This window comes from Coccinella septempunctata, chromosome 9 (assembly GCF_907165205.1).
Source record: "Coccinella septempunctata chromosome 9, icCocSept1.1, whole genome shotgun sequence".
Classification (NCBI taxonomy): Eukaryota; Metazoa; Arthropoda; class Insecta; order Coleoptera; family Coccinellidae; genus Coccinella; species Coccinella septempunctata.
The window spans coordinates 15,641,363-15,664,180 of NC_058197.1; the positions used below are offsets into that span (position 1 = coordinate 15,641,363).

The 22,818-nt window shown below is 40.5% G+C and overlaps 2 protein-coding genes across 3 annotated transcripts in view; one reads left to right on the plus strand and one right to left on the minus strand.

Annotated features, from left to right (window-relative positions):
* Positions 1–22,818, minus strand: part of LOC123320069 (TWiK family of potassium channels protein 7-like) — a 148,808-nt gene that overhangs the window by 57,238 nt on the left and 68,752 nt on the right. The window lies entirely within an intron of this gene.
* Positions 10,399–21,875, plus strand: LOC123320071 (carbonic anhydrase 9-like). Its single transcript, XM_044907237.1, has 6 exons — positions 10,399–10,539; positions 15,335–15,481; positions 16,581–16,704; positions 20,421–20,523; positions 20,716–20,943; positions 21,686–21,875. The coding sequence occupies exons 1-6, from the start codon at positions 10,506–10,508 to the stop codon at positions 21,824–21,826; spliced, it is 777 nt and encodes a 258-aa protein (XP_044763172.1). The 5' UTR covers positions 10,399–10,505; the 3' UTR covers positions 21,827–21,875.

Consider the following 22,818-nt stretch of genomic DNA (forward strand, 5'->3'; position numbering starts at 1 on the left):
CCGAATAATATGGCGCTGGACTCAAACCTCAAACAACATTTCTATTCACTTGTATTTTGGTCATCTCGTTAGTTTTGTGACGTGCGAAATATATAACGGAAGAATAACGTGTCACCGGGGTGTCTTTCTTGGGGTGTGTTTGGTAACAAATGGCCCTGTGGGGAACCCAATTAGGCTACCGAGAAATGCATAGCGAAAAACGATGGATTTACGAGTTGGCGTTCGTGAGTTATGAGTACCTGAAAATTGGGAAATATTTATGGAATTGGGAGGGAGGGAGGTTTTCCTTTAATCGAAGAGAATTGGTTTCTTATTCAGGCACATGATCTATAAGATGTTACCAGAGAATAAGGGTATGCGATAATAACAATTATCAGTTTTGAAGACAAAGAGAAAATCGAAAACATTGCCTTACTTTTCATGTTATTCGAACCTTTCATCCATTGATACTGGTACCCTACGAAAACGGTTTAGTTTTTTGATAATACGAAGGATGTACTGATATCTAGTTAGCCTAGACCAGTTCCATGTATATAAAAAATATTGCGTTACCACAGCAACGAACAATAACTCATTCGAAGTGTCAGTGTGAAGTTTGAGGTCAAAAAAGTAAACCAGAGGTACGCAATAAATTGAAAGAAAGAAGATGTCCACCGAAATTTTGAAAATCGAAAAATTGGAGTATCGAGCCAGCATCAAGTACCTTTATTTGGAAGGGTTAAGATGTGAGCAGATTTACGAAGATATGCTTAATACCCTTGGTGATCAATGCCCTTCGTATGCGACCGTGAAAAATTGGACTGCTAGCTTCAAAAGAGGTAAATTTTCCATTGAAGATGATGACCGATCGGGAAGGCCAGTTTCTGTGTCAGTCCCCTAAAATATCGATGCAATTCATGACATGATTTTATCAGACCGTCGAATTGGGCTAAAACGGATATCTGAAGCACTGAATATTTCATACGAACGCGTTCATCATATAGTTCACGTCAATTTTGGACATGAGAAAAATTGCTGCAAAATGGACTCCCAAATGTTTGAATGTTGACAACAAGCGTACAAGGGTAGAAGCATCGCATTCGATCTGTGCTCGATTTGAAAACGATGTAGACTTTTTAAACCGAATTGTTACTATCGATGAGACTTGGGTACACTTCTACGATCCAGAAACAAAGCAACAATCGATGGAATGGCGACACTCTGGTTATCCAAGACCTAAGAAGTTTCGTGTCCAAAAATCTGCTGGAAAAGTTCTTGCTTCAGTTTTTCGGGATTGCCATGGAGTAATCATGATTGATTTTTTGAATAAGGGTAGAACAATAACCGGAGATTACTGTTCGATATTACTGACCACTCTACGGGAAAAAATTAAAGAGAAAAGACGCGGAAAGCTATACAAAGGTGTTTTGATTTTGCAGGACAACGCCTTTGCACACAAATCTCATGTTGCCATGCAAAAAATTCGTGATTTAGGATTCGAATCACTAGAACACCCCCTTCACCACATTTGGCTCCATCCGACTATCATCTCTTTCCTCAACTGAAAAAACGTTTAAAAGGTGGTAAATTTTCTTCCAACGAGGAGGTAATAAAAGCTGTGGAGATCGCAGGTTTGCAGAGCAAGAAGAAACATTTTCTTTTGAAAGGATCATCAATCAAGATCCTTCCCAAATGAAACTTGATGTTTCTCGGCGTTTTAGAGAAAAACTCACACAGACTGGAATGTTTATGCTGGCCACCCGGTACACATTATCCCACTTGTTGTCAAACCGCCCCCAAACAAGAGTCTGGTGGAAAAAGGACCTCCCTCGCCTCATTTCCATTTGGATAAAATCGCATCGATATTTCCGACCGATAAAGCTCGAAGCAAAGCCACCGGAAACGTATGGAAATCCCAGATTGACCAAATGAGATGCCGTTGAATAATTCATGGTTAAATCCAACGACGCTTGGTGCGTGCCTGCTCCGCAAAAATTTCAGGATCTTCCAGAATCAGACTCTCTCCGGCCGGAGTGACAAATGAAGAGCCAATGGGAACTTGAAATATCGACGGAGGGGACTTTTTGAAGCGTAATGGGAAATTCCAGCTTTGCCCTATATGGACTACGGACACATTTTGCATACTGAGGCTGCTGATGTCACGGCACGTCTCTGGATAACGGATGTTTGGGTGTGTTTCCTCTCGGTATTAGCGCCATCAATCTGATCTGACAATGAGGTATGTGCGGCCTTCTGCAAGAAAGGGAGGATGACGAGATCGAGGTTGAGGTTGGGGATTTTCTGTCGTAAATTCGTCAAGGAATTTCTTTTATTGGTGTTGTTCGTATGCTGGTGGGAAGCGGATGATTGCTTCTTGGTTCTCCACGAGTTGTGGGTCAATATACTAGGATATATTGAAGAATTCTCAGCCTGCTATAAAACCAAACAAAATTTCAATGTCGAAATATTTTATTACTCAACATATATTCCCCTCTTACTTGGATACATTTGTTACAGCGAACCTGCAACGTCTCTAGACCTTGCAAAAAAAAATGTTTCTTCTTGCTCTGCAAACCAGACCTCCACTGCTTTTATAACCTCCTCGTTGGAAGAAAATTTACGACCTTTTAAACTTTTTTTCAGTTGAGGAAAGAGATGATAGTCGGATGGAGCCATCCGATGATAGGGGATGTTCTAGTAATTCAAACCCTAAATCACGAATTTTTTTTTTTGCATGACAACATGAGATTTGTGTGCAGGGGCTTTGTCCTGCAAAACCAAAACATCTTTGGATAGCTTTCCGCTCCTTTTCTCCTTGGTTTTTTCCCGTAGGGTGGTCAGTAATGTCGAATAGTAATCTCTGGTTATTGTTCTACCCTTATCCAAAAAATCAATCATGATTACTCCATGGCAATCCCAAAGCAAATGAAGCAAGAACTTTTCCAGCAGATTTTTGGACACTAAACTTCTGAGGTCTTGGATAACCAGAGTGTCGCCATTCCATCGATTGTTGTTTTGATTCTGGATCGTAGAAATGTACTCAAGTCTCATCCATAGTAACAATTTGGTTTGAGAAGTCAACATCGTTTTCAAATCGAGCACAGATCGAACGCGATGCTTCTACCCTTGCAAGCTTTTGGTCAACATTCAAACATTTTTCTCATGTCCAAATTGACGTGAACTATTATGATGAACGTGTTCGTATGAAATATTCAGTGTTTCAGATATACGTTTTAGCCCAATTCGACGGTCTGATAAAATCATGTCATGAACTACATCAATATTTTCGGGGACTGATACAGAAACTGGCCTTCCCGATCAGTCATCATCTTTAATGGAAAATTTACCTCTTTTGAGGCCTGCAGTCCAATTTTTCACAGTCGCATACGGAGGACATTGATCACCAAGGGTATTAAGCATATCTTCGTAAATCTGTTACCTCTTAACCCTTTTAAATACAGGTACTTGATGATGGCTCGATACTCCAATTTTTCGATTTTCACAATTTCGGTGGACATCTTCTTTCTTTTAATTTATTGCGTAACTCTGGTTAACTTTTTCGACCTCAAATTTTACACCGACACTTCTAATGAGTTATTGTTCGTTGCTATGGTAACGCGATATTTTTATGCATGGAACTGGTCTAGGCTAACTAGATATCAATACATCCTCGTAATAAGTCTTGTAGTAGGTAGGTACTCTAGGATATCAGATTCGTTGAGTCTTTAGTAAGGTTGTGTTATTGCTTGAAACATATTCCAGTGGTTATTTAGGAAAAACCGATCATCGTAAGGCACTTTTGAAAGGCCTCTTTACCGAATTCCTTTCAACCAAAACAAACATCCGTATAATAGTAACAATGATTCTACACCTTCAACTGAATACACCAAATTGAAAAAAGCTGCTGGTTTCGACGGAATTTATCCTAATAAAAAGGCAAAAGGTCGTTGTCTTGGTTGTTATAATTTTATAATAACATTCCAAGTCATAGGGATTCTTCTGATCCTAGTAGTTATCAATCCTTTAGTTTATTGAGTATTTCCTTCAGAATGTTAGAAAGGCTCAGTTTTTTTAGGATTGAATCGACTCTTCAAGAGACTGCTGTCAAGGGGATGAGGAAAAATAGGGATTGTCGTGATCAGTAGTTTTGAGCACTTTCATTGAAGCTGGTTTCAATGAAGAACTAAAAATAAGAACTCAAATATTTTAGCTTATTTTGTAAACAGTTTCATCTCTTACTACACTCACGGGGAGAAGGGGTTTTTCACTGCGGTTTTCCGTAAATTCTTGTATCATACGCAAAAGTGTATGTACCCCTTTACGCTAACCTCTGCTAAAACTGTATATTTTACCCAAGCTCTAATTAATATTTGTCCAGACTAACTAATCATTATTTTGTTCACTGAAATCATAACTTACCCCGTACAAGGATCAGGATCAGAAGGACTCACCTGAAACAAATATATGTTGAGAATTCTAGAATTTCAATTGAGTGAGGTCAATTATACATTGGTTTGCTAGTTCGATTTAGATCTTAACATTTATTGATTATCCATCAGTGGATGCTATGAATCTGGATTGATTTTCTCTTTGTTGATAAAAATATTCTTCTCAATATGAGGTACCTGCTGATTTGTTGGATGAAATGGCAAACGGTAAAGGAATCAATAAATTTCAATCAATTCAAGAACGCATTTACTGTTCCAATTTTCCACCAAAAAAGTCCGATTCACATTATATTAACGAATTTCTAACAGCATTTCTTGCAGAAGATGATCCGTCCCTTTTCAGAACGAAATCTGCTGAAAAGCGGAAATGCGATTTTCCATTCCCACTGGATGATTGAAAATGGAAAAACACACGAATCCTCCTTTCCGAAAATTATTATTAGATCTATTCAACTTTGTATTCGCTTAGAAACAGTTCCCGAAACTGTTTTATCCGAAAGTAATTTCCCCTCTGAGTTCCCGATCTCTGAGGGAACAGAATCTCCATAGGAATAGTCTGAATTACATTCAATATCTCCGAAGAAATCTGGTAGTTTCGGAAAATGGAATAGTTTCCAGCTATAGAAAGTGGGGCTTATTTCTATTGTGGATGTCAGATTAAGTTGGTGGAGTTTGTATTTCAATTAACGACGCTCTGTTGAATTATACTTCTGCAGAAATCTAGCAGTGCAATCCTTGAAAATTGAATTTTTATCAGTGAGAAAATAGCTGCTTCACATTAGGTACACAAAGTTAATGCTCCAATTCTCATGAAAATAAATCGAATATTCACTGATCGAACTATAGTTGGATGATTTGTATAGAAACCATAACAGATTTCTATAACACAAGCTACTTTTATCAATCGAGTTGATTTCATGAGCATTATGGACATATTTTGATTCCTCAGTTATCATTACGCATATAAATTGAATAATTATAATCTCATAATATGTAATTCTGCTTCTGTTAATATCCACCTTTATCATCGCTGAACAAAAACGATTCGTCAGAACAATATGCCGAATTCGATAATATGCTCCTTTTGTTCGTTGAAAGCAACAAACATTTCTATAGAAATCGCCAACCAACCCCAGTATGAAGCATCGGATATCATCTCAATAGAATCGATAATATGAAGTCCTAAACAAAAAAGCATGGAGACGCGGTATTGAAAGTGCTAGTGAAATAAGAAATGGATCACGCCTTCAACAGTAAGGCAGGTAAATAATAAACAAATTAATTCAGATGTATAACATCCGCAGATAATTAAATCAACGAATGTTACGATCTAAATCGAACTAACAAACTACCATCGCTCGAAGTATTACCAGAATTTTCATTTCGTCGACAAAGAGTAGATGCTGACCATGGTTTCGGTCTTATTTGACCTCGTCAGAGAAACAAAACTCAATTGTCAACGAAATGCTATGAATTGCCGGCTCTTTTTATTCTGGTAATACTTCGAGCGATGGTAGTTTGCTAGTGAAATGTTTTGTGGTCAAATTGATATTATTGATTCCGTATTTTATCCTATTTTAGGGGCACCGGCATTGGCGTATATGGACCTAAGCTGAGGATCTCTAAAGCCCTGGGAAGTGAACCCTCTATTTTACAGACCGAGACACTGGCTGTTTACGTATGCGCTCAGGAGTGTCTTGAAATGAATCTCAAAGGTGCGCATATCTATATCACCACGGACAGCCAGACCACGCTCAGGTCCCTGGAATCACACTGCCAGGAATCTCTGCTGACTTGGGAGTGCAGTAATACTATAAAGCAGCTGGCTAGAGACAACACAGTGACTCTACTATGGGTACCAGGGCATTTTGGTGTTAAAGGAAATGAGAAAGCCGATGTACTGGCAAAAAGGGCATCAAGGTTAACACCTTCTGGACCTGAGCCTTTCTGTGAGCTTGGAAAATACCAATAAAGGCAGCGATCCAACAATGGCAGTCGAACAACAGATTAACCCTCTGGAGAAACACTCTTGGACTAACTCAGTCACAGAAATTCGTCATGATTTCACAGACCTACACCCGAAAACTGCTGAAGCTGTCACGAGTTGAGCTCTGGGTGATGGTGGGACTGCTGACAGAGCAGTGTCGGTACAAATACCATTTGTACCGTATGAGGAAGTCAGCAGATGATATTTGTAGCCTCTGCAGATCAGAAGCAGAGACAGTTGAACACTTGGGATGCAAGTGTCCAGAGCTGGCTGACCTAAGAACCATTCATATGGGGAAACAGGACCTGGGTACTAACAAGGTAACAACCAAGGCTCCTAAGGATGTTGTCGGTTTTATCAACACCATTGACTTAATCCTTTTGATATCTGAGATATCTAGGATAAGTGAATGTTCCCCTGGAGAGGAGTGTGGAAGCCGAAAGGCTAAAGTTATAATATCCTGTTTTATTTCGACCAAGACGGTGTGGACTTCCAACTAAGGGCAACAACTTTGAATGGATGAAGAGCCATATGCTAAAAATGATTTTGACGAAAATATCTTGTTTCGTACACATATTCACATAAAAGACAATAGGGGCACTTTTACTCCTTTCAAAATAAGCCAGGTTGAATATTTATCAGCGAAAAAATTGCTGCGCTCTGCGGTTCCCATACCACACATCCCCAAAAAACCCGGGTTTAAAATTCCGCTCAACTTCCGAACTGCTTTCTATTGGATTCGAAACTTGCCGAATATCTGGGCGAACAAAGTGCGCAAAGAAAACAGGGAAACTTTCCGTGCCAATACCCACGAATAGGATTTTCATAGGTCTTAACTTTTCCAACTTCTTTTCGTATTTGTTAAATTGCTTCAGTGTAAGATAATTCTGGTACCTTAGGAAAATCAGCGCCACTGCAGGGTCGGCACGTATATGCCTCCGAATTTTTTTTTGGTTTAACGCGGTTGATTCGAGCCGATTTATCAAGTAGACTTGTGTGTGACTGAACGTATTTCTCCTCGTAATTTATTGGCCTTTTCGAACAGTGGGGGTCTTGGGGGTGGATTCATTTATAAGCATCGAGAAAGTTCGAAGAGACTGCATGGAATCGATTCTTGACAAAACTGAACTAGTGGAATGATGGAAACTCGAAATAACACATTGAAAAGGATATCTAAGTGTGACTTTCGTAGTTCAAGTTTTAGCTGAACCCATCTTTTTGAGAATTTTTCGAAGGTCAACTTTCGAGTCGCGTATCTCCCAGAAAAATCATTATAAATCTGATTGTGATACATATTCTGAAAGAGCATCTCTTCTAGTAATAAATCTGAGAGATTCATCCGTCTCGGCTTAACCGTTCAGTCTTGAGAAAGTTTTAACTGACCGCATCTTTTTGGGAATTTTTCGAAGCTCAATGTTCGAGTAGTTTTTCTCCTAGGAAAATAATTGTAGATCTAAATGTGATACATATTCTGAAAGAACAAGTCTTCTAGTAATAAATCTGAGAATTCCATCTATCTCAGCATAACCGTTCGGTCTTGAGGAAGTTTTAACTGACCCCATCTTTTTGGGAATTTTTCGAAGGCCAACTTGCGAGTAGTTTTTCTTCCAGGAAAATATTCGTAGATCCAAATGTGATACATATTCTGAAAGAGCAACTCTTCTAGTCATAAATCTGATAATTTCATCTATCTCGGCTCAACCGTTCGGTCTTGAGGAAGTTTCAACTGACCCCATCTTTTTGGGAATTTTTCGAAGGTCAACGTTCGAGTAGTTTTTCTTCCAGGAAAATTATCGTAGATCTAAACGTGATTCATATTCTGAAAGAGCAACTCTTCTAGTAATAAATCTGAGATTTCATCCATCTCAGGCATAACCCTAGGCCATTCCACTGGAACCGCCCTTGCTGCTACCGTAGACCTTCTCCTCCATCTGCTGGTGGATTTTTCACTTGGAGTTATGGATAAGCCATCCTTATTTGTTGCATTTATATTAACTTCCTTCAACCTCATGCCTATCATAGTAGTACAGAAATAGTCCTAGGAGAACTGTCTCATCGATAATTCAACTCAAACTGATCTTCTTCTCCTGTCCAAGAGGGGAATTGGCTATAAATTGTCCCTGATCATTAACTGGGACTGGAAAGTATACCCAACAATCACATATTCGATAGTTATTGGGAACTTTTCAAATCTTTGTCGAAATGAATGAAATTCAATAAGAAATTCGATACAATTAGATCAGATTTGTGACCTGAAGGATTCTCAGATCTTGAAGTCCGAAAGCAGCATTCATAGCTTTGTTATAAATACTACGTTAACAGCGTTTTTCAGTAGAAGTGCTGGTGAAAAAGATGTAGAAAAGAAAACTTAGGAAAAACATCCCATCCCTGCTCATCTCTTTTAGTCCCATCAGATCTCTTTTTCGCCTAAGTGGCTTCTTCACGGTCTCCTAACTCCATGATTTTTCCACATCCGAAATAGCGGTCAACATCGGTTGCAGAGGATCCTCCAAGGTTGTTTGGGTCACCGTATCATCAGTCCTCTCTCTCTATTCCTCTCGTCCCCCATCGGAATATTCCCAAGTTGCGTCGCTGGACCTTATTCAAACTCGTGCAGATGTAACCCGGATTTTTCAGGATGTCCCCAAGAATTTTACTGCGATTTACCGTCGGCCGAACCTTTTATGCCCAAGTGGGAATATGGATTCGGAATATCGGATGTGGAGTTTGGAATATCGAATGGGAAATCATTCGGATATTGTTGAATTATTTGGAGAGGCGGAAAAATAAGTTTCCGATGGAAATTGTCTGGTCGAGTTTCCAGTGAGAGATTTGGATGTTAAGGTGAACGGTTTTCATGGGAATGAGGGCTGCTTTTGGAGAAGTGCCATTGGAATCTACTCTTTCGTTCAGTCATTGCTGTATCCAGACTGAAAAAAACGGTGCGAACAGACTTTCTTAGGGCTAATTGCAACTGTTTGTCCTTCTGTGACTGAAGAGACCCAACCGTGACCTACAGATCCTTCCACACTCCGGGCTGGATAGCCACCAACTAGATCTGGCCGCCGCTGTATCCTTCTCGATTCTCCATTATAACTGTGCACCAAAGACCTCCACTGTCACCTGTCTAACGCTAGTTGTTCCCAGTTATGATTGGCATTAACTGATTTTAGGGATTGCTGTAGTATATCCTTAAACAGCTTATACTGGCCTCGTGGTATTCGGGCTTCCTCTGTGAATTCGCCATACAGAGCTATTTTGGGGAGTCTTGTGTCTTGCATCCTCATAATGTGGCCGCTCCATCAGAGTGGGGCCCTCGTTACTTGAGTCTCAATTGTTGTACAACTCGCGCGTTGCAAGACTTCTGCATTCGAAACTTTGTGGAACCATCTGATGTGCATTATCTGTCTTAGATGACGTTGTTGCGTTTCTTTAAGCTGTTTAATATGTCGCCTGTATGGCGTCCAGCTTTCGCTTCCGTAAAGAAGCCTTGGGAGGACCACCGCTTTGTAAACAGCTGTCTTGGTATTCAGTTTGAGGTCATGATTTTGAAATACTCTGTCCTTTAGCTTCCAGAATGCCCGTGATGCCGCATTGATACGGTTGTGTATTTCCGTGTCTAGGTTAGCCCTAGTATTTATGAAGTTTCCCAAGTATTTGAACTGCTGGAGCTGTTCTAGAGTTCCATCCTCCAGGGTGATACTTGTTTGAAGGCTTTCTAGTGGACTTAGCAGGATTTTGGTTTTGTCTATATCGAGTGTTAAACCTAAAGCTTCGTATATATGTTTACAGGTGTCCAAAATTATCTGGAATCTACTATCATTATATTATTAGTATGCGCGACAAGTTGCAGCTTACAAAAAGACTGTCTGCTTGTATAAACCCACGATTGTTTCAAATTTCGATGCGAAGCTCAGAGTTGTAGAAGAATGAACCATTTCTTTGATAAGGTAACCTTCTTCGTTCGATTTTGACATCGAAACAGTGGACGTCACTCAAAACTGAAATGGCATTTTGAATCACAATCAAACCATTCAGATTCAGTCGTTGTGTTCAGTCCTCAATTCAAATTCAGTGTGCGATAACCCAATATGACCAGTAAAGAGGTGGTCCAACCTGAAAACCGTAAGTTGTTGATAGATCGAAGGAAATTATAGCTATTTCGTTGTTGTGATCGAACAGATTAGGCACTAGGAATTTATCTGGAGTCATTTTTAAATGTTTAATATGGACTAGATCCAACAAGACGTGATGATAGTTGAGGAAACTTGGTAAATTTCCGGAACAATCCATTTTTATCAGTTCTGTTTGGTAAGGGAATTCTGGAATCATTTTGTAATGCAATCCACAATGGTTGTTCAGGAGCACGAACTCTCAGAGCAAACTCCTTAGATATTCTTCCAGAAAAGACAAAAATTCTTGACGAGCTTCGCCAAAGTGGATTGATAACGATTTCATGGCTACTCTTGCTCTTACTCGATGAACCTTAGCAATTGAGATGGTTTCAATAAGGCCAAAGCTATGACTCAAGCAACCAGCTTCCAGCTATAAAATCCTTCTCTCCAAATTGAGCCATCCTAGAGTGAGCCAAGGAAAGTCAGATCAGTTCGAGGAAATCCTAGATAGAATACAAAGGCCAGGCTGTGGTGGCATCATTGGAGTTATGAGAAGATGCCCAACTAGGGTACTGGACATCACTACAGATGTCACACCCCTTCATCTTGTGAAAGATAGATTCACCCATAAGGCCATACTATGAATATCCAGAGTAGGTAAGGGTAATGGGACAATGAGGGATCAGAGAGCATGTGCTTCTCCGACTTACAACATCTTCATTGGCTAATCATCCCAGTGATGAGATGATCATAAAAATAAGGATCGAGAAAACATTCACTCCGATGCTAAGTAGAGAGGACAACCCACAAATCCTCAAAAAAACGACTATGGAATGGTATAGGGATGGTTCTTAAGCCACTGCAGGGATTGCCGAAGGAAACACAACGAATTAGGCAAGAATTATTAGTCTGTTTAGCCTGGGTCACTCGGGAATTGAAGTAAATGATGTGGAAAATGCACTTGTCAGGAAAAGAGCACAAAATCCTTTCCTGAGGTATAAGATAATATATGTACAAGAAGGGGACGAGGAAAAACGGAAATAAAATTACCCTGGAGGAATCTTTCGAGACTTTAACACTGGAACTTCAACACTGCAAGAGCTAAGAAGTTGTGTATCTTAGCAACAATATGATACCTACACCTCCTTACTGGATTCCTCACAGGGCATTTTTGCCCTCAGGAAGCATTTAATGAGAATGGGTCTAGCAGATTCTTTGGGGAGGGGGTTGAAACTCTAGATAACTTGGTGATAAAATGACTGATCATTGATAGACAACGTAAAAAATGCTTTGGATGAGAAGCCACCACGGATACTGGAATTCCTCGAAACTTTGGAACTGGATGGAGAACTGTAGAGGATATAGAGGCCAAATAGCTCTGATGGGGGCATAATAGAGTAGTTGGGGAGCCCACGATACTAAATTGGGGTTGGATTTTGAAGGTTCGATGGTAGAAAGAAAAAAAGGTTTTATGATGTATTCTCTTCCTGCGGTGGGGAAAGCCTCTTCAGGTTCTTAAAGACGTAAAAAAAAACGTCAGTTGTACATACTCGATTGTAATCTGACAGTTTGCGTGGTGGGGCTGGCCGTACAGTGTTGAAAATTAGATCCAAAGGAAGCTACTTCTCAAGAGACTCGTTCATTCAAGAATTCATTATTCGACAACCAATTTTGTTTCATAGTTCCGGATAGTGTGGGATCAATTCCAGAATGATTAATGATCGTCGGAAACAAACCACCCAAGTGCAACCACCACAAGAACCCTCAAACTGGAACAGAACGTAGATTATACGAAATTGCCACCGTTCGCATTCCGAAACTTCGGGACATCTCCCAGATCTCATCGGTCGAGAGTGACTACTAACACGTGATGCGACTCTGGGAGTCGAATACGGTGCGGAAAACCTGGACCGGGGTTCGGGGGGAAGTAAACAAAATCCCCAACTTGCGACACGCATCAGAGCGAGGCACGCACTGCGTGTCGTCGTGTCCGAGCTGCGAACGGACGTCAAAGGGAAAAGTTGAAAATTCCTCCTCGGATTTCCCAGTCGAGTTACCGGGGGAAAAGCGCCGGAGGTTTCCTGATCCGGATGTTTCGAATGTCCCTGTTTAAATATTTGCGCTCCGCTTGGAGATACGGAAGGCTCTTAGAGCGACGTCCGATGTTTTTGGATTTTTTACGTCTGCACGCTCTGGCTTATGGGCCACGTGCCTCAGGTAATCCATCGAAGGTTGCTAGGTACACAGGAGAGTTATAGACGTCACAAACTTGGAAGGAAAAGTATGAGACCTTGTTTAGGGCTCGGAACATAGATACAAGGAATGGAAAATAAACATTTGTTGTTGTTCGAAGGCTAGGGTGTCGCCAATCATAATTGAGATCTGACATCATTGTCACGTCAATTTTCCGTACAAAAAGGTAGGAGCCATATGAATTTATGGCGTCACATTCATAGCACGTCCATGTCCATTCCATGTATTTATGTTCTAAGGTTTAGAGAAAGAGTTTCCTTCAAACCACCTATTTACAGGGCAAACCTTCCATTTTTATTGAAAGGTGAATACTTCGAGGAGAAAATACAGGGTATCCTGAATTGCTTGATTTCGATTGTGTCTGTAACTTCTAGACTAGAGGTATGACTTTAGCCTTGCGGCTTTCACACTCCTCTCCAGAGAAAAATTCACTTATCCCAGATATCTCAGATATCAAAAGGATTAAGCTCTGTTGGAGCCCTTTCCAGGTTTTCGGGCTAGAAGATTGTTATTATTTGGAATTGCCACGTCGATGAATAGTGCTGTGTCCTCATCCTTATTGAGCAATATGAGGTCTGGTCTATTGTGGGTTTTTTTCCGGTCTGTGAGAACAGTGCGATCCCAGTAGAGCTTGTGATGTTCGTTTTCCAGCACAGCATCTGGATGGTAATTGTAATAAGGAACCTTTTTCGAACTTAGAAGTTGGTGTTTTAGTGTTTTAGTGCCAATTCTTGGTGAAGAATCTTCGCAACGGCATCATGTCTATTTTTGTACTCCGTGCCCGCGAACTTCTGACATCCCCCGGTCATGTGCTGGATAGTTTCATGTGTCGCACAGCCATAACGATAGCTATCGTCCGCCACTGAGGCATCCTTGGCGATGTATTTCATGTAATTATTCATGTATTATTATTATTATTATTATTTGAACCGCATCGTTGTGGCAGTATTACCTCTTCGGGAACTGCCATCATGTAGATCTTTTGTTCTCTACCCTACACATTCATGGGAATCCAAGGAGGTCGTCAATGGTGTTGATAAAACTGACAACATCCTCAGGGACCTTAGCCGTTACCCCGTGAGTATCCAGGACCGGTTTCCCCATATTAGTGGTTCTTAAGTCCGCCAGCTCTGAACACTTGCATACCATGTGTTCAGATGCTTCTGCTTCTGATCCACAGAGCGTACAAATCTCATCTGCTGACTTTCCCATACGGTGCAAATGATATTTGTACCGACAGTGCCCGATCAGCAGTTCCACCATCACCTGAAGCTCAGCTCGTGGCAGCTTTAGCAGTTTTCTGATGTAGGTCGGTGAAAGCATGACGAATTTCTTTGACTGAGTAAGTCCAAGAGTGTTTCTTCAGAGGGTTAATCTGTTGTTCAACTGCCATATTGTTGGACCGCTGCCTTGTATTGGTATTTTCCAAGCTCACAGAAAAGCTCAGGTCCAGCAGGTGTGAACCTTGATCCTTTTATGCAAGTTCATCAGCTTTCTCGTTTCCTTCAACACCACAGTGCCCTGGTTCCCATAGTAAAGTCACTTTGTTGTCTCTGGCCAGTTGCCATGTCAGCAGAGATCTCTGGCAGTGTGAGTCCAGAGACCTCAGCGTGGCCTGGCTGTCTGTGGTGATATAGATACCCTTTGAGGTTCATTTCAAGACACTCCTGAGCGCATACATGAACAATCAGTGTCTCAGTCTGTAAAATAGAGTGTTCACTTCCCAGGGCTTTAGGGATCCTCAGTTTGGGTCCATATACGCCAATGCCGGTGCCCCTTTCTGATTTTGATCCATCAGTAAACCACGTGAATGACTTTTTGTCCAAAGGATTTACGAAACTTATAGCACTAGGAAGGTCAGCTATGACCGTTTCAAAGGGCGTCTCGAAATCGAAGATAATTGGCATAATATCAGATGGTTTTGCCAATAGGTTTGAGTCCAATTGATTCAATATCCTCATATGTCCAACCCAGTTACGGGGTAGGAAATTCCCGTTAAGGGACATTCTTATTGCTTCTAGCAGGCTACATTTCCTCACATGTAAGTGTAGGGGAGGCAGATCAAGTAGAGACTAGGGGTGAAAACGATGAGAGAATGAGTTCTTGGCTCGATTTTCCTGAAAAGTCCATTGGTGGAAACCGCTTCACGATATCTTCATTCATCTTGAAGATATAACCAAATATTGATATTTTGTCGATTCCGAAAATGTGCCATAACTTTCTACAGGCCCTTTTTTCACAGAGAATACGATTCTATATTCTACCTCCTCTATTTATTTCTTGGACTAAGGGTAGAAAAAAACTTCTTTATTTTAAATACGGATGGTATCTTTTTTTTGATTTCATGTTATACAAAAAAAAATAGCTTTTCAAAATCATATACAGGTTGAGTCTTTGACTCGCCCTGTAGATGTCGATATATTACGTACTAAATTCTCTTCTCACATTAATCTTGTATTGACTGTAATGAAAATTGAGAATTAATCTGATAAATAGGTAGATCATGTAATGCAAAAAAATAGGTACTAGATAAACTGAATGGATTTTTTCAGTGGTAGGAGATGCTGAAGAAACACTGAAGATCTTGTCCCCAATAGACCTTTACACGCACAAAGCTGAAATCATCCTGAACGAACCCTTCCAATTCGTCGGTTTCAACAGGGAGTTTTTCCCCGAAATAGTGAACAATGGATACACAAGTGAGTGTTATTTCGAGACCGCATCGTCCATAACAAAAATTGATACACCCTAAGGCACTACCAGTTTCACGAAATATTTATTCGATCTGAAATTGTTGGTAAACAACGCCAAATATAAAAAATGAATTTGTACACCTACGCACCCCAATCAATTGAAAATGTATAATGGATCGATGTTGGAGTGTAATAAGTTTTGGCGGTGACATACACCCCACTAATAAAATATACTGAATTGAAATGTTCTGCCTCCACAATTCAATAGAGATCGTTGTGTCCCACGATACGATAACGATTGATTTATATTTTGCATGTATTGGCCATTTTGCCAGGGATTGGTCGGAATTTATAGAGCAGTGTATTGGATAGCAGATGCAACAGTTTTTCCGCAATTTTCGTTGGGTTTTTCGCGAGGTCGAGCTAGGCTCATCTGCTGTATGATCGGGTTTCAACAGTTATTCATGTTTGATATCCAGTTCACTACCTCATGATTGACATATTTGCAGATTTTACTGAGGTAACTATCAAGGGATACTCAATAAATAACGAGGTAACTCATTTTTTCACACACCTCACCTGAAATTACAAATTTTTCATGTATAATATAAGCTGAATAACTTTCAAGATATACCTAACTATTTTTTCCAATTATTAATTAATGAACATACGCTCAAAAAACTCATCTATACTTTAGCGTGAATATCCTCTAAATCTTTTTCTAGCTGCTCCATAAAATACATAATATCAATTACGTATTTTGGTATATTTAAATTTGAATCTTCAATTTCCACTAAGCTAATGGGCTGCTGAGTTGCACTCAAGGTATTATTTTCAGTAAAATCGCGTTAAAACCTAATTTTCATATGGGTAGCCTGCATCGATAATAGAATATGCTTGTGCTACCCTTCTCAAATTTCACCCCTCCGCATCATTCGATGAGTTGTTGCATAAAACAGGATGTTTGTATCGAATTTCTCTTGCTTTTTCTATCGACACATCGACGTCGATAGACTAGCCAGAAGCTGTAACAGGTCGCGTTAACTCATGCTGAAATTAATACGTTATAAGCCATGCCAATATTGAATCAGAAGTTCTGTTCTAGTTCAGGTGAACGCCAGAGGTGACTTGAGGCCCAGGGTCATAGGAGGTGGTTTGCGTTATCCAGAGTATACCGTGCATAACGTCCATTTCCACTGGGATTCTGAGCATACCATAAATGGAGTCAGGTAAGGCTACAAGTGCACCTCAGGAAAAAAGATTTTACTCCCTAGCTGTATACTAGTCATATGTTTACCTTGCTTCACTGATTTCACTTGCACGAGAGTAGAAAACTACGAGGATGTATTGATATCTGGTTAGCCTAGACCAGTTCCATGCATAAAAGAATATTGCGTTACCATTGTAACGAACAATAACTCATTAGAAGTGTAAGTGTGAAATTTGAGGTCAAAAAGTAAAGCAGAGTTACGCAATAAATTAAAAGAAAGAAGATGTCCACCTACAGTGTGAAAATCGAAAAATTGGAGTATCGAGCCATCATCAAGTACCTGTATTTAAAAGGGTTAAGAGGTAAGCAGATTTACGAAGATATGCTTAATATCCTTGGTGATAATGTCCTTCGTCTGTGACAGTGAAAAATTGGACTGCAAGCTTTAAAAGAGGTAAATTTTCCATTGAAGATGATGACCGATCGGGAAGGCCAGTTTCTTTGTCAGTCCCCGAAAATATCGATGCAGTTCATGACATGATTTTATCAGACCGTCGAATTGGGCTAAAAATGGATCCCCAAATGTTTGAATGTTGACCAGAAGCGTGCAAGGGTAGAAGCATCGCGTTCGATCTGTGCTCGATTTGAAAACTATGTAGACTTCTTAAACCAAATTGTTACTATGGTACATTTCTATGATCCAGAAACAAAGCAACAATCGATGGAATGGCGACACTCTGGTTCTCGAAGACCTAAGAAGTTTCGTGTCCGAAAATCTGCTGGAAAAGTTATTTCTTCAGTTTTTTGGGATTGCCATGGTGTAATCATGATTGATTTTTTGGATAAGGGTAGAACAATAAGCGGAGATTCCTATTCGACATTACTGACCACTCAACGGGAAAAAATTAAAGAGAAAAGACGCTGAAAGCTATCCAAAGGTGTTCTGTTTTTGCAGGACAACGCTCCTGCATACAAATCTCATGCTGCCATGTAAAAAATTCGTGATTTAGGGTTTGAATTACAAGAACAACTCCCCTATTCACCAGATTTGGCTCCATCCGACTATCATCTCTTTCCTCAACTGAAAAAAAGTTTAAAAGGTCGTAAATTTTTTGTGGAGGTCTGGTTTGCAGAGCAAGAAGAAACATTTTTTAAGAAAGGTCTAGAGACGTTGCAGGTTCGCTGTAATAAATGTAGCCAATTAAGAGGACAATAAGTTGAGTAATAGAATATTGTCATTGTAATTTTGTTTGGTTCTATAGTAGGCTAAGTAGGCTATCCTCGTATTATACTTGAATCGAAGACATGTCATTTCTTCAATCGTAGCATGACTATATGTGAATGTATCGTCATATCACATCTCTCACAGTTTTTGCTAGGTTAATTTCACCTCATTTTTCAATTGCCAGTGTTTCTTCCTCAATGGTGATCGGAAAAGAGCCTAAGGACAGTAGGCATTTGACGCCTGGCCTAAACACTCCTGCTCCAGCACTTATGGTGGTTTTAAACCCTCTGTCTACTGTTTGAGGGTTTTACTTTCGAAAGTTTGAATTGTGGATTTCCTTTTCCAGTTTTTCTCTTTGCTAAGCATAGGATTCTAAAGAACGCTAGGAATTTTTCAATAAATCCTCGTACATGTTATGGTAACCATCCATACATCAACGGTATTCAACCCTTCCCGACCCCAAAATGCTAATTCGTTGGCGTTTCGAGTGCCTCTCTGATCCCCAAACGAGATACATCAAAACTCCTCACAACCCCACGCAAATCCCCCTTTAACTCCCCATCAAGATCCGATCTGCATCTTCTTGAAGGACCGGAAAATAAAGTAAACAATTTGATTATCCGATTTTGGCCAGATCCAACCTTCTCCCAGACTCCTGGGAGGGGAGCCTGGGCTAGTGCGGGCCATCCGGTGACTCTTGAGCGAATTTGCGGGTTCATGACCGGAACCGAGTGCGGCCGCAAAGTATTCTATGATAAAATGGATGTAATTTGAGGTCTCGGCCTTTTGCTGTAGTGTTTTACCTTCTTTGCTCGCTAACAAAGGACTTAAAGGTGAATGGGAGTTTGTATAAGGTGATATATTGTCAGATTTGGGGATTTTAGCGTTTCTGGGCCCATAACCTGTTGGTAAATTTTCAAAGTTCAAAGTTGGCGACTTCTTCCACGCTACAATGAGATTTCCATCGAAAAGCCTTTTTATTTATCCAATAACTGAATCGATTCGTCACGACAAAGGAACGGGGTCATCGACAGAACGCAAGGACCAATTCGCATTGTGAAGAAAAATGGTGTATCTGCTCGGAATTGCCCTCAATCAGGTTGCGTAATAATTCCCCGAACATCGGATCAATGCTTTTCGGCAAAAAAGATAAATGGGTTGCTTAACGGAGCGAGTTTGCGGATTTAATTGAAGGGTTTTCCGCCCCCGTGGCATCAGGCACAATATAGGCCGACGGGAATCTTGAAGGGAGGGCGATTTTTCAAATTAAAGTACCTTGAGGTTGTCTGTGTTCCCTCGAACGAAACCAATAAGTTATCGACGAATTCATTCATTACATTGTTCTTCAATTTTTCACGCCTATAATGAGAAAATTGGAATATCATCTCCAGAAGAAGCCTTCGGATGGGTAAACAGATGAAATTTGTCAAAAGAAGGTTTTCTGGTGAACTGTCGTTTTATAAGGGGGTTACATTCCACTGCGACCTTAAAGCATGTCGTGGCTCCATCAGAGCTGTTCTCCCAACTACCCCATCTACAGCTCGCCCACCAACTCTGAAGTATCTGAGGGAGCTTCAAGGAGGCTGAATCCTTTACTGCGTAGGCTTGCAATACTTCTAGGATCTTGTGGTCTCAAAGTCTTGGAGGAATTTCTTGGAATGATCCATTCCTGAAAAAATCCTCCACATTGTTTCACTTTTGGTTTCTTTCTTCATCCTTCTCCAGAAACACTTCCTTATCTCTGCATTTTCTTATACCACAGAAAGGCTCTCTTTCTAGAGAGTGTGCTGGCCCCTTCTTTTCTTGAATAGACTACATAGACCTTGTTGTTTTTGCTCATTCCATTGATTTGGCCAGTCAATTAGTCGTACTGCTCTTACCTGAAGCAAATACCAGAGTGGCAATGAATGTTTGGATATTGGGCTTCAAATGTAGGAGACTTATTTGAATCTTAGTATGACCTGGGCCTGTAAAAAATTCTGATCTTGTTAAAAATGTCTAAAATTCACTTCCAATTAAAAAAGTATGACCCCCACGTGCCCATCCTTCCCTGCATGCTTTTCTATAAGTTACTGATAAAGCTCTTGTGGGTTGAGTTCAGGGGATCTTGTAGGTAATGCTTGTGGAATATTCTGGTTTTTCTAGCAGTAATAACCTAGGTCCTAGTGGAATCTATGTGGTGAAGACCGAATTTTCCCCAATAGCTTCCTGAAATTGTAGGTCTACTCACTTGATGACCTCATCAACATATGTTAGTATGTGGTCTACCACTTTATTAGTCTTTGACGAACATTTCCAGTGGCAATGTATCAGTTTCGATGCTCAACCATCCTTATTTCATTATACTTTATTTCTTCATTTTCACCAGCTGTTACCTCAATCCAAATTCATATTGCATTGTGAAACGCTCAATAGTTTCAGTATATCTGATGACCTAGGTTAGTTTCAAAGCGACGTCAGACTTTTTGATCCAGATAAACGACCCATTTCACGTATTGGACGTCCCACAGGTTCATGCTGGAGTGTCACATACAGCTGATAGCGAGCGACTTCAAAACGTTCAAGGAAGCGGCAGAAAAGAAGGGCCTGGCAATTTTGGCGTCCGTTTGGAGGGTGAGTGTTTATTCTTCCAATTATGGAGCACCAAAAGTTAGCTTAGTAATGATTCTGATTGATCTTGAAACTGTTACTGATCGACAGGAGTGCCTCCGAAGAAGAATGTGGAGATTTCTACATGAAGTGTCCCTTAATTTTGGAGTTCACAGGAATTCTCAGTTGTATTAGATATTCACCGACTGATTTCAGTTTTCAGAGGTCGAAAACCCCTCCATCAACACCGTACTAGCATCGCACGATGCCATATCGAAGAATCCGAAAATTCCCTGTTTGGCAGAACTCCCCATCGTCATATCCCAACTGATCCCAGAGAACACCCAGAACTACTTCCGGTACGAAGGATCCATCACTTTTCCACCATTCTACAAAAACACCTACACGGTGTTCGCTGACAGGGCACATTTGACCAGAAAGCAGGTGAGAAAAATGACTCGTCGAGTTCCAGAGGATCTGATGAACTCAAGTATCTGGAATAGCTTCAAGGCTGTCTCCTCACTTCTGCAAGTTCCTCATCCAAAGCATTTTGCTCGTTGGTATTCAGTCATCTCTTCCCACAGAATCTGCACTCGACAGTTTCTGCAAGACCCATTCTCATAAGGTGCTTTCTAAGGCGACAATACCCTGTGTGAGGGTGTAGCACCTTCTTGTTAACATCCAGATACTTCTCAGATCTTGCAGTGTTAAAGTTCCCAAGGATTCTTATGGAATGTTCCAGACTCGTAAGATTCCTTCAGGGTTTGCCCTTCTCCTGAATGTATTCCTTGTAAGCTTCTATGGATAAGCATGTTGATATGACTGATGCAGCCATAGAGACATACTAACTAGAGCACTGTGAACTTGGATATTGCAAGATTCAAAATTACCTGTAACTCTGTAAAAACCTTCTCCACCTCCTCATTGACTCCAAGTCTTGGGTATTACCGCCTCAGGAAGAATTTAATGAGCACATGCTAAGAAGATACTGACGAGTGGGGCTAACACCAACGCAACAATGCCCCTAACGAGAATTTTGTAAGAGTGAGGAAGTTCCATACCATAAACTGGAGTCAATCAGAACTCATGAACTGATAGAGGGGTACGGTGAACCTCAATGTCGCGGTGTATTAACTTCCTGACCTAAAGTCAAGTGTTTTTTTTAACAGAGGATGTTTTTTCACAGCTTTTCTTCCTAAGCGATATCTACAACGAAGTTGGGGATCCTGTTGTTTACAACAACCTACCAACGATAAGATCTAAGGGATCTCCTAAGGTTTATTTCAATGGTGACAAGAACTCATGTAAATGCTTGAAATTCCCATGAAAATGTGACAAGAAATGACCACAAGCAATAAATTTTACCTAGTTTCCTACGAAGTTGTTTTATTATGTTGAGAATTCCTTCAACGACGTCTGCCAAGATTCACTCTTAGTAGAGTGTCCTTCTGTGGATCATAGACAGGTGAAATATTTGATTGGTCTACTCCTCTACAAGGTGTTATTGTTTCTCTATAATCTCCCCTGTTGCTAGTCACTCTGGAACCCTCTGGAACGAAGAGGCCAACAGAATAGCCAGAAAAAGTGCAAATCGCCATTTACTGGTTCAGAACTTTCTGTGCCATATGAAAATGTACCTACAAGAAGTTTCTGGTGAAAGAAGCAACCAATCTTCCAGGCATGGCTCATTGCAAGCAGTTGCTTGAGAATTTTGAAACTGTAATCCAAGAAGTATTTGAATATCAGTAGAAATAAGTTACACCTTCTCACTGTCTTCCTCACAGAGGAACGATGAGAGTTCTCAGAAACTGAGTGTAGAGTCTGTGGAGAAGAAGAACTGGTCAAAGAATGCCTCGCCATTGCAAGCCTGCGTAAGGAATGAGGACTTAGCCTCTTTGAAGCCCTATCAGAGTTCATTTGAACTCTGGAGCTGGAGAGTGAGCTGTAGAGGGCGCAGTTTTGAGAACAGCTCTGACTGGGGACACAGCTCGGAGAGGAATGTAACCCCTCACCAAATTATTACCATATCATCTTTCCTGTATAATCTGTAGATGGAGTAATCCGGAAAAATCTAATCAACCACCGGATCCTCACCGTGGATGAACCCGAAACGCAAGTTTCAGCTCGCGGAAACTCATCAGCGACTTCTTGTGCATTCATAATCGAAAAAATACGATATCCCGCGATTTCCATTTGCCCTGTGCACGTCGATGTCAAGTCAGCGCGGCGTAAATTCGAAATGACATCCGGATGTGAAGAATAATATTGGTTTCTCGCATTTATATGCAGATTTCCAGAGATTGAATCTCTCCAGATCAT